The sequence below is a fragment of the Asterias amurensis genome, chromosome 4 (genome assembly GCF_032118995.1).
Source record: "Asterias amurensis chromosome 4, ASM3211899v1".
Classification (NCBI taxonomy): domain Eukaryota; kingdom Metazoa; phylum Echinodermata; class Asteroidea; order Forcipulatida; family Asteriidae; genus Asterias; species Asterias amurensis.
This window is the reverse complement of record NC_092651.1, coordinates 2,994,640-3,007,232: the sequence shown is the minus strand read 5'-3', so window position 1 is coordinate 3,007,232 and position 12,593 is coordinate 2,994,640. Positions and strand designations below refer to the sequence as shown.

Sequence of the window (12,593 nt, the reverse complement as noted above, 5' to 3'; positions counted from 1 at the left end):
TTGCTGCTGCAGTAAGCACACAACATGGTGCTTGCATGTAGCCTTGCCTGCTGCCGCGCAGCGCTGCTTTTGTAAGCAAAGACCACAAAACAAGCAAAGGTTTTCCTACAATGTTCAAGAATTTGTTGTATACATGCCAGAAAAATATCCAAAAAAAATTAACTGAAGACTTTTAGTTTTGTTTTCGAGTGTAACAAACCCATCAGGAAAACCGCTCTAGAACCTAACAAATGGAATAAAAACTATGAAAGCGTAACTACCGGAAAATGTCCTTTTTTTTGAACAACCGTACTTTAGAGAAAAGTTACTTTTTCACATTTCTAAATATAAGTTTGTGTTAAAGTTTCTTTACATTGAATTATCAAAAACTAATCATGTAAAAAAAAAATTATGAAACCATGATTGATGAAACCAGTAGTGAAAAAAAAAAAAGTATTTCATCTCAAAATAAACTTTCGAAACCCGATCAAATTTTGAATAATGTTAACAATAGAGCTGCTATATGAGTTGATAAAAACCTATAACAACCACAACAACCACCACAACAACAGAGAGTACGATCTGAAAAAAGTATCTAATTTTCTATAAAAAAACTAACAAATCACACTTAACAAACACTTTACAACAACAGACACAAAAAACCTGACCATAGTTCTATGCGGTATTCCATTTGGGTTTGTGGTTGAATTTAATTTTGGCTGGTGTTTCTTGAGACCCCATTAACATGGCAGCTCTGGTTTTACCTTGGCTTCGTCAAGACGGTGAAGGGCCTTCAAAAGATTGCCAAGATCACTCCGTACACAGTAAAGGTCCTGCAAAAGAAAGAAGTCGAAAGTCTATAAGTGATGATAACCATTGATTAGGAGCAACTCTAGGTCGACCAAAATACATTTTGGTTTTAGACATGCGACCTTTACATAACATTTACATTGGCTCAGCTCATGTCAAGAACAACGTCTGAAACCAAGGCGCTTAAGAGAACAGTCGATCTTTCGACTTCTAGTGTGTCTAGTCGCTCCTAACTGTTTCAGTTATTGAACGTTTCATGTACTTAATGAAGAATTCGGTTCGGCCCGATTCTAGGGTGCCTGTCTGAAACGGGCATGTCAGTTCAGGGATTGCCCTGAACTTTGTAAGTGACTAGCCAGCAAGATAACTAAGCTGGTCATTTCACTTGGCTCAAACTTGTTCACAAACCCATATTTCATAATAAATAAGGATGCTTTCCAACACTGAGCTAGCCAACCAGTCTCTTTGGAGTGAATTTTAACTGGTCCTCGGGTGTTTTGAAGCATTCGACCAGCAGACCACTGTGAAGGGAGACCATAGTTACAATTCCAATGCTACTCACAGGGTTATACTGTAATGCTTGTATGTATGCTGTCACAGCCCCTTCCATATCTCCTGCTGCCACTAATGCTGCTGCCAGGTTAATGTAGCCATCAATGAAGTCTGGCTTCAGCCTCACAGCATGTCTGTAGTTCTCAAGCGCCTCCTGCAGCTGGCCCCGCTCCTTGAATACATTTCCCAGGTTTGAGTAGGCTTCGGCTAGCATGGGGTTCTGCTTTATAGCCAGTGTGCTGAAATGTGCTGACCTAATGGAAAGGCCAATGCAAATGTTAAAAACTTATCAATGGAAATTGCATACCAATAACCTGCAAGTTAGCAAGTATATGCAATATCTTCTGTCAAATGATGATACCACAGGGCTCGAATTTAACACTGGACGGCAGGCCCATGATGTAATTAGTGTCGGGCCAGCAAACTTGTGACCGCACAAATCCAGCCGTCATGTCTGCTACAATAATAACACTTTGATGCATTTTTTATTCAGACAGATAAATACAATATTTTTTTAAGTTTTTAGTTGTATGGAGTATTGAAGTAACTCATAAGAAATAATAGATAAATCTTCTCTGAGTGCTTTCGTCCAAAAACCGGCGTCTTGTATTTTCAACAACACCTCACTGCATTTTTTTATTTTTAAAAACTGAGAAATAAAAGTTTATTTTAATTCCATTTAGTATTGAAGTATTAACCATAAAAATTTTATAAATATTTCTCAAGAGAAGAAATTTATAAATTTATTATTGTTTAAAAAAACTGCTCAAATATGAAATTGTGTAGATAGTAAGAGTAACTATAAGTATTAATAACCACAAGTAAAATCTCTTTTGAAGGAGTGGCGGCTCTGAAAAGAGCCAGTTTGGTCTCGACATTTCAAACGGGATTCTCTGCTTGTATTCCCTTTTCCTGAAGACAAGCAGAGTATAGGGTTTGAAACATTGAGACTAAACCAGCTCTTTTCAGAGCCACCACTCCTTAATTTTTTTTTTTTTTATACTCATGGTTGTTCCCGCAAGTTTACTAGTCATATATTTATATTTATTTTAACTCTTTATATTCTCCACACCATGCAAAGCTTCCAACACCATTTGTGTAGATAGTGTTCTTTCATTATGAGTCTGGTCGTGTAATAAATTCTCCGGTCTAGTAAAAGTTTTACACTACAAGCCTAACAGTCTTGTGGATTTTTACCCTAAATACGAACATTGGGACTGCCATACCTAACAGATCGTAATTATATAAGACTTACCTGTCAAGCTTCCGACATTGGAAGTGTATTGAACTCAGTAACAACAAGACCCCTGTGTTATCAGGCTCCTGTGACCATAACTGCATACAGTGTCTCTCGGCATTGTCAAAATCCCCTGCTTGATATTCACGGTGTGCTAATTCAGCAAGACCTGAAACAAATCATATAGAAACTTACTTATAACAACTTTATTCAAAATATCGTAAAATTGTTGTAGTGGCTGGCAATTAAGCTTCCAAGCCAAAACCTGTTATTGAAAAAGCATGCACATTAACAGGGGGTCGAAATTTCCACTAGCCCGCTAGCCCGAGACTACCAGCCACTGATGTTTTCAGTTTGATGTCTGGCTAGTGGAAAAATAATGCAAAAATCATCATCACAAACAATAAAGAACTAACCAGGGGTCGAAATTGCCACTAGCCCGCTAGCCCGGGACTACCAGATTTACAGCCGGGCTACTCATTTTTTCAGTTTGATAGCCCGACGGGCTAGTGGAAAAATAATGCAAAAATCATCATCACAAACAATAAAGAACTATGTTATTGGTGTATTGTAAAGTTTGAGCCGTGACGCGAGACATAATGTGTCTTTCGGGCTACCAAAATCTAATCAGGGCTACTAAAAATTATTGGTCACTAGCCCTGCTGACTACCATGGAAATACACTTAATTTCGACCCCTGACTAACCTATGGTGTGTTGTTAAGTTTGAGCCGCTACGCGAGCTGGCGAGACATGTCCTTCAGGCTACCAAAATCTCATCAGGGCTACTAACAATTATTGGTTACTAGCCCTGCTGACTACCATGAAAATACACTTAATTTCGACCCCTGCATTAACAAGACATTTTTACAATGCTACCAGAAGTTTAAACCACCATTATAATTTTTCAACAGGCATTGCCATTGAAAAATCTTCAAGTCGGTGAGGAATTTTTGAAGGGGCATAAAGGTCAAGACCAGGAGCAATGGCAGCCATGGCCTTTATAGCCTGCGTGAAATTCAAGGCTTGAACTAAACTTCCAAGCACATGAACATGATTTTTTTTATATTGGTTTCAAAAGTCCTACTGTGCAGTCTGGAGCATTGTTTTTTATTTATTTATTTTTGTGAATAAAAAATTGTCCAGGCCTGTATGCTTCTTTTTTGAAAGGGCAAGGGCACCAATGCATTTTCTCTTTGGCAAAGGGCACCCTATGAGGAAATTTTAAATTTCTACTAGACCATTTCAAGGGGACCAAGGCAATCGCCTCCGTTGCCTCCGTGAAGTATCAGGTCCAGATTCCGGCAAGTATCAGGTCCAGATTGTCCTAATGCACTGAATGTCTAACAATGCAGCTTGAATTTGCAGTAGGTGGTTTTTAGCTTCTTTTTTTTTTTTTTTTTTTTTTTTTGGGGGGGGGGGGGGGGGGTTAATTTTTAGGCATTTGTTGTGGCTGGGTGCCCGGAGAATCATGGCAAAATTACAGTTGTGTGTCCTGAGTCTAACTGGGGTGCTAGTCCAACCAACCCCAGATGTTAAGATTTTGCACACAAAGTCCAGTGCCCCAGTCATTTCTAGGTCTAGCTAGTGAAAACTTTCCGTATCCATAATCCCTCCATCATTTTCTCATAACACAATATAAGGAGAAGTTTCCGTATGGCGCCACCACTTTTTCATTCGATATGAAATAATATAGTATCTAATTTACCTCAATGAGATATCCCTTTCTGTAAAAATGAGTGAAAAAGTGGTGGTGCCATACGGAAAGTTATCCCAGTATAATCTCATTTGAGAAAATAAACTACTTTTTTCTTTTAGGAAAACTTTCCATCCTGCCACCCACTTTTAAATACTATTTTATTTCATAACAAATGAAAACTGGTTGCTTTTTGCAGGATATCTTTTCCCCATTTTATCTCAAAACAAATTAAAGAGTGGTGGCACTGGCAGGATACTGAAAATTTCCCTTTTTATTCCATACCAAATGAAAAACTAAATGCTGAACAGTTGCGAAAACACAACCCTCCGCATGACCGGAGGAGCGTTATGTTATCGCAACTATTGCAGACTATGGAAACTTTTCCCAATTTAATTTCATCATAACAAATGAAAAAGTGGTTGAAGAATACAGAATGTTTTCCCTTTTTAATTTCATAATGAATGAAAACCTAATTGCAGAATTTTGAAACTTTTCCCTATTGTTTTATTTCATAACAAATGAAGGAAGAGTTTCCGTATGGCGCCACCACTTTTTCATTCGATATGAAATAATATAGTATCTAATTTACCTCAATGAGATATCCCTTTTTGTAAACAAGGGTTAAAAAAGTGGTGGCGCCATACGGAAAGTTATCCCAAATGAAAAAGTGGTGGCAGGATACAGAAACATTTGCCTAGCTAGTCCCACTTGTCATGTTTGTGTGGTCAAACTGAGCTGAGCTCCCAGTCCTCGTGACGTCAGCCTCCATAATTTTTGCAAAGCCATAAAATTAAAAAAGCCAAACCGGTCGGCGAATCCAAGGCAAAAGTTTCATTCAAGTCTCAATTCAGTTTCAATACGAGTTACGCTGTATACAACAGTTGATGGGTAGAAACATATAAAGAACAAAATAAAACAATAATAAGGACACCCAACCAAGTAAAAACTAAATAAAAAAGGTAAACTTCAGTGCGAGTTTCCGACAATCAGACAATTCGTCGCACGCACTACGCACTAGTCTGCTAGTACGCACGTAGGCCTACTCCAAACTTCACTTCTTCCGACAATCTTCCGACATTAAATTTGAGCTACCAGTGTCCAAAATGTCTACAAAAACAAATCCTCATGAAACTATAATTAACACTTATTCTGTTACCTGTTCCTGTGGTGGATGTAGGCTCTCCCATTTTCGATATTTTGAAGATTTTCGTCCAGTCTTTGTGCTTCGTAGGATTACAACGCAGCTGTCGAAATTAATAATGGCGGCGGTCGGCGGCGAAGTATGTGACGTCATCAGTTTGCTGCATGCATTAAGCGTTCGATCCAGACCGGACTACTCCCTGTAAATTTGCATAAAATGTGAATACGCAAGGGATGAGACAAAGGCGTGGCTGGTACCCGTGCTTGCTATCCAGCGTCGTTTCTAGATGGTGGTTGATGGGCACCAACCTGCAGAGCAAAATAGTTCCAAATACATGGATAAGAACATGGAGGTAGAACTATAAGAGTGAAAGAAACGGGGGAGGAGGGGGATGGGACAACGGGCAAGAGATAAGAATTTGGCCGGCTTAAAATGAGAAAGGCCTCCCTGCCCCAAAGAAAGACCGAGTACATGGTCTTGGGAAAATGGAACAACGGGCAAAATATAGGAATCTGGCGGCTTAAGCGAAGACCTCCCTGCCCCAAGACCATCCAAGACACATCTTAAAAGTTTTACGCCAGAAGACATAACAATATTTATAGAAGTTTTGCTTTCTTTTCATGCTGTAATAAGATTAACTTCAGTCTTGTGTTTTCATTATTTTATTTATTTAGTTATTTTTTTAAATTTTATTCATGTATTTATTTTATTGGGGGGGGGGTGTTGCGCTATTTCCTTGTACCAGTTGTTTTTAATTATTGCTGATTTTTTTAAGCGCTTGTGTACGTTTTTATGGAACGGGCGCAAAATAAATCAACTAATTACTAATATTAGTATTATTAGTAGTAGTAGTAGTAATTAAATACGAAAATGCATCCTTGCATGTAGGGAACTATAATTATCAGAACAAAATGAGTAGCCTAGATGTAAACGTTTAATAGGCAATTAATAGCTCCCAACTTCACAATACAAACAAATGAATAATCCGCCACTGCGGATAAATATCACACACATCTGAATTGAACTTGAGTTTACTCAATAAGCTTACACCACCAAAATGTAGTGCAACTGATAACAGTGCCCCGATAAAAACGCTGCACCAGCACTCCTTTGGGGCATTGTGTGGGAAACTAGTTTCAAAGCGGACCAAACTAAAATCCAGTACTCAACTCAAGTGAAACTTTGTGTAGCAGCAATACCAGGTAAAGGGCTTTTTCTAAATATCATTTTACATTAACGAACAGTACTGAATGATTTGATGTGGCAACCCACTGGTGAAGGATGCATAATTTGGGTACAATGCTATTTCACGGGGACCGCAAGATATAACGGGAGCTTTACAGATCGAGAAGAATGACCTCCACAGTTGACTGGTTTTGGTCACAACAGGTCCACAGTCACATTTATAATGAAAACGTATTTTCGTTATTATTGTATTAGGTGTTTTGTTGTTGTTATTGTTTTTTGTTTGTTTTCATTGTTGTTGTTCTTTGTGTGGTGGGGTGGTGGTGGTGGTGGTGACGCGGTGTTTTTTGTTTGTTGATGCTTTCTCCAAAAGACGATCAGAGCATATCTGATCGAAACGTCGAGTTGAAACCAACGGTTCTTTTTAGAACCACCCCAACTCAAAACTTATTATATCGTATTTCCACCATGCAAAGTTCCAAACCTTACTTTGATGAAGTTGTTATAATGTCGTTTTATGAATATGACAGTATTGTTGTTGTTGTTGTTGTTGGTGGTGGTGGTGTTGTTGTTGTTGTGAGATTTTGTGCAGTGGGTTCTAGATTCAAAACGGCTTTTATAGTACATTTCAAGACAGTGTTACGATTCCCTATTACCAGCCTTTAAAATTTATATCATCTATAAACATTCACTGATTCAATAAACTCTGAGGTACATAGTATTATTTTCAAGAAAGTTTTTACTTCATTGCCAGCCTTTAAAAACTGTTATTTTGATCTAAACATCCGTTTCTTCTTTTTCTAGAATCATCAAAATGGGAGACAAACCAGATGTATCAGCAGTTACCTCTTTCGACAAGGACTCGCTCAAGCATACAGAAGTACAAGAAAAGAACACGCTCCCAACCAAAGAAAGTGAGTAAAGTAAAACAAAGTCGGCATAATATTTGTTTTGCAGAATTGTCTTTTAACTTTTGTTAGTGCAGTATTATATCTATTTTTTGTTGTATTATCGCAGTACAACTGTGCGTTTTTTTCTTAGTGCCTACCGCGATTTCTGTCCAATAATGTTTACCAACAAGCTGAAGATCTAACTGCCCCCAACTTAAAAAAATCATAGATCATTCAACTTGTGTAAACTTTGAAACATGTATTGCGGTCAAGTTTGAATTCTTATCGAGCAAGTGGTCTTCCAATCATGTATAGAAAGTTTACAAGAAGTGCGGAATTTGTTTTAGTTTTAATGATGCATTATAAAGTAATCCGGTCGCCGCGTTTTTTTTTTTTTTAAGATAAAATGTTTTTGTGAAGAAAATTGAACTGGTGCATGGGTATCTTGCAAGTGCCCCTTCCGGGATTTTTTTCCCGCAGCGGAAACTACAAAATTATATTATTCACAAATTAAATAAGTGTTGTTTGTGTTCTTTCTTTCAGCAATCGAGCAAGAGAAGTCGGGATAATCGTACTCTCCAGCATCTGAAATGTATTTAGCACCATGTAGTTAGCTGTAACTTTTTTTGTTTTTTTGTTTTTTGGCTCTGAAACATTCAGGCTTTTTATTGCATCTTTGTATGTGGTCCAATAACCTTTTATAGCAATTATAAACGGAGAACAAAGCTACATCGTTGAATTGAAAACTGTTTGTTGGTTAAGCATTGTCACTACTTCAATTGCAATGTTATTATCAACACGATCATAAGGCCACCATAATGGCTCGAACCAGAATGCTCGCCAGCTGTGTAGCCAATTACGATGATGTTTGTGGCATTCCTTGAAAATTACGAACGTCCGTTCGAAATGGCTTCCACTAAACAGTTCATTCCACACATTTAAATAGCTTAATTTGTATAATTACTTGTTGTATATTGTAACCTTTTAAAAACATGTTTCTAACTAACAGTCTAGACCTGTTATTAGGTTTGCCCATGGGTTGCCGAACAAAAGACTCAAACAGTCCTAAAGCTTACATTCCTAAAACTCTGTTTGAATAAGATGTAATGTAAAAAAGGTGATCTTGTACTAAAACACAATTCTGCAAATCGAATAACAAAATACAAATTAAGTTTATTATTTGCTTGGAGTAAGTTAGGCTGAAGCTTCCATTACTTTTGTACACAATTATAATGCATCTCGCCACACGGAATGAGAAAACTTGAGTTGTGTTCACCAAGTGGAAGTGACCCTACCACAAGTAACCAGCCAGACACCAAGACGATTGTTCACACGAGTTCACATTCCTTGTCTACAATTGGGGCTTTCTTTAAGACGGATCAACACCGGTGTGCCTTTCTCATTGTCACGATGTGGTCTTCCAGACAAACTGATAATGTTGACACTTGTTCGACCCACCCGGTGTTTTGTGATACCACTAGAGCCCCCTTCACACGAGAACCAAAAGCTAACGACCACCGTTTTGGGGCAGCTACACCTTTGATCGGACTTCTTAATCATCAAAACAATGAACTGCATCATTTGAAATCGTCCAGAAAAACACTGACTTATATACGGTCTCAAAAAGGCAGAATTAACAACGCAAATTTTTCGAACTTTGGTTGTTTTGAAGTTTGAGATCGTTTTCATACATTCTTCTTGTCTGTTTGGAAAGAGCTTTGTACACAAGTGGACAACGAGCCCTTGAACAATAACCACATTAACTCAGTTCACAGTTGTATGTATACAATTGTATTTATACAACTGCGTCATGAGTAATGCTGTGTTTTGTTCCAAGTGCTCGTTGTATTCCACAACTGTAATCAAAGTTATGAACGTGTAACGAATCATAAACTATTGTTCATTTATTTACAGTTACTGAGCTTACAAATAAACTTTTGAATAGAAAAAATTGTGTCTAAGTAATTTCGTGTCATTGTCAATATAACGACACTTAGGTTAGCTTAGTGGTTGCTGCCTTTCGCCTGTTTGGACCATGGTCGAATCCAGTTTTAATCTTAAAATTAATGCCTATAAAAAATCATTGGTTGGAAGCTTAACGCAGCTTTCGAGAGTGTCAAGCATTTTGAGAATGATTTCACTTCGAAGTAATGAAGTTATGAACAAATTTATAAGTTATTATGGCCCCAAAATCGAATCCGAGAAATGTATTTTTCTCAGATTGTGTATTCCTGCGTGGAAATATTCGCTCTGGATTTTCGGCGATCGGATAGGCCTTTCTAAAAAAAAAAACCTAAAAAAAAAAACCCGATCAAAACGTCGAATTGAAAACCAAAGGTTCTTTGCAGAACCACCCCAACTCATTTAGAGATTATCATTACAAATTACATGGTATTACCGCAAACACTTTCCATATAATAACAAACCTGTGCAAATGTGGGCTCAATAAGGTCATCGAATTTGCAAGAACATAATGAAAGAAAAAATCACCTTGTTGCATATAGAATATCGTGGTTTCGAATGTCTGACAAACGCCTCATGCCTCAGTTTCGAAGTTGGTAGTGAAAAATCACCTCTTTCTCTTAAACTACTCGAATTCAATTGAAGTCGTCTTCAAGAATGTGTTATAGTATGAACATCTTCCAAATGCCCTTAAACAAGTAAGTTTTATGGTCACTAATTTTTGAGGTATATACCAAAGGTACACCATACCCTCAATTTATTTGATTTAAACGATAACAAAAAAAATAGACTTACTAATGGGGTGGCTCAACAGCCTTGGAGTTCAAATTATTGGAGATGCTTTGAAAAACAGCTTGCTCCGTTTCCTTGGGATAGGCTTTACTGCAAGAAAATTTAGCACTGCATGGGCACTGCATACATTTTGCTTGTGATGTGGTAAACAATGTCCAGCATTCTTGCATTTGTTGTTATCGGTATTCCATTGGCAAGTAATTCCATGCATGTCCGAGATAGTGCCACATTCCGGATGATCGGTTCGGCACGGTTCAATGACCTCGGATGAATATAACCACCTGAGAACCTGTGACAGGTCTTTTGGGCACTGAGGTAAACCCACATAATGATATAGGAGCGGTGATGTGAATATCAATTCAGGCCCCGCCCACTAAAACAGGATATAAATGAGGCAGGATAATTCATACTTTCCCACAGCTTTCCTTGTCATCTAACCACATACCTACCGGTGATTAAACACAGAGACAGGACACAAACTTCGCCGTTACTTCAAGTCTACTTGCTGAAGCTACCCGGTAAATAAATTGTCTAGCTTTTATACAATGCATGGTATTTATATTAGAAAATATGTGGACAAAATATGTAAGCTTTATATGGATTTTTGTGTGCTTGTAGTTGGTTATGCGAAAATGGCACACGAGGTTGGGCGTTGGCCGACGCAAGAAGCATGGGTGATAAATGTACCAATTTAAAGGGCAGTGGAACTTTTTGTGCAAAATAAAACAAAATTTCACAATATTTACATTAAACTGATTATGATGGTAGATATCTTCCCTTAAAATATTACTTGCCGTTGTGCTGTAATTTTTGAGGAAGTAGTAAAACAATGTCACAATTAATTTTCGTCTGGACAAGTATTTACCACATACAGAGCTGCTGTTTAAACCAAAACACAATCCAAAAACGGCCACAGTTACTTTTGGTTTTCGTTTTCTTATCTCAGTTTGAAGCAAAAAGGATTGGTTTGATGTTTTGGCTCGCTTGTTATTTTTTTAAAGTCTTATTTCCTGGTATGTCGCAATGAGATCTTCCATTCCATTGTTTTATGAGCAACCTTGAATCAAGGCCAATTTAGTTTGCAAAATGTGGCACTTTTTGTTTACACTTAAAAAAGGAAAATATCCGTATCCTGCCACCATTTCTAAATTTGTTTTAAAATAAATTAGTATAAAATTGACTCAAATAAGATATTCATTTTGGTAAAAATGAGAGACAAAAATGGTGGCATGAATCAGGATAAAGAAATTGTTTCCAAATTACATTAAACTCAAACATAACTTCAGGGAAACTTTCCATATGAAAAGGTGATGGCAGGATGCGGTAAATTTTGCTAAAATCATCTTTAAAAATTCCAATGTTAACCTTAATATTCTCACCAATTTAACAATTCTCAATTAAAAGTTTGTCATTTGTTTTGCCACAGAATCATCAATATGGGAGACAAACCCGACATCTCAGAGGTCTCAACTTTTGACAAGAGTAAGCTCAAGAAAACGGAAACCCAAGAAAAGAACACTTTACCGGACAAAGAAAGTGAGTTTTAGTTAAAATATCCAGGAATTATGACATCAAGTTCTTTTGATTGACTTATCACTGTGCCAGGCATGTTCATAACAAGTAATATAATTTAACCCATATACACCGATGTGTGTTAGCACTGTATACTCGGTACTTTCCCCAAGATCTGTGAAAAAAAATCCACAGGCGTATTACTCAGGTGGGATTCGAACCCACGATTCTAGCGCAGTGTCTTACTCTTACTATAACAAGATTGCCGGTAGCTAGAGGCAGTTCAAATCCTTTGTTTCAAATTAAGATCTAAGTAATTAATTCTTCTATTAAGTTTGACTTGACAATTGTTTCGTACATTTGTATGGTAATCAGAGTTATGTGGAAATCACTTAATCAAATTTGATTTACTTGATTGATGATAAAGCAAATACAATAGTTTAGGATTGAGAGCAAGTATTTATGAATCAAATATGAATATACATTTTTGTACATCTGTCCTGCACAAAGCTGTATACATGGGCTCTGGTTAATCGCTGAGCAAATTGCTAAGCACATATAAATGCATTTACAGTTCCACTAGTTCTCATTTAAATATCATATTTTGATGTGTCATGTAAACAAAACATTAAGTGGTTGAAGAATACCTCTAAAATTGACTGCATTTCACCAGCGACTTATTTTGAATTAATATTTAATAACTTTTACTTATTGGTTTTTTCTTTTTCAGCAATCCAACAAGAAAAGAGCGCATAACATGGCATTACTCCAGACATGTAGTTAGAAACTTGTTATTTTAGGTTTTTTTTTCTATATAGCTTTAAAAAGATGTAATT

The 12,593-nt window shown here is 37.1% G+C and overlaps 1 protein-coding gene across 2 annotated transcripts in view; it reads right to left on the bottom strand.

Annotated features, from left to right (window-relative positions):
- LOC139936065 (UDP-N-acetylglucosamine--peptide N-acetylglucosaminyltransferase 110 kDa subunit-like) overlaps positions 1-10,464 on the bottom strand; it is a 29,175-nt gene extending 18,711 nt beyond the window's left edge. Inside the window, exons 1-5 of one of the 2 annotated variants that reach the window (XM_071930785.1) lie at positions 10,249-10,464; positions 5,432-5,724; positions 2,597-2,747; positions 1,352-1,595; positions 744-812 (exon numbers count right to left, since the gene is read on the bottom strand). In XM_071930785.1, coding sequence (XP_071786886.1) covers positions 744-812; positions 1,352-1,595; positions 2,597-2,747; positions 5,432-5,462 — 495 coding nt within the window. In that variant the 5' untranslated portion in view covers positions 5,463-5,724; positions 10,249-10,464. Of the gene's footprint in view, positions 1-743; positions 813-1,351; positions 1,596-2,596; positions 2,748-5,431; positions 5,725-10,248 lie in introns of those variants that run through there. The other variant, XM_071930786.1, reaches the window with a different exon arrangement.
- Positions 10,465-12,593: the final 2,129 nt, after the last annotated feature.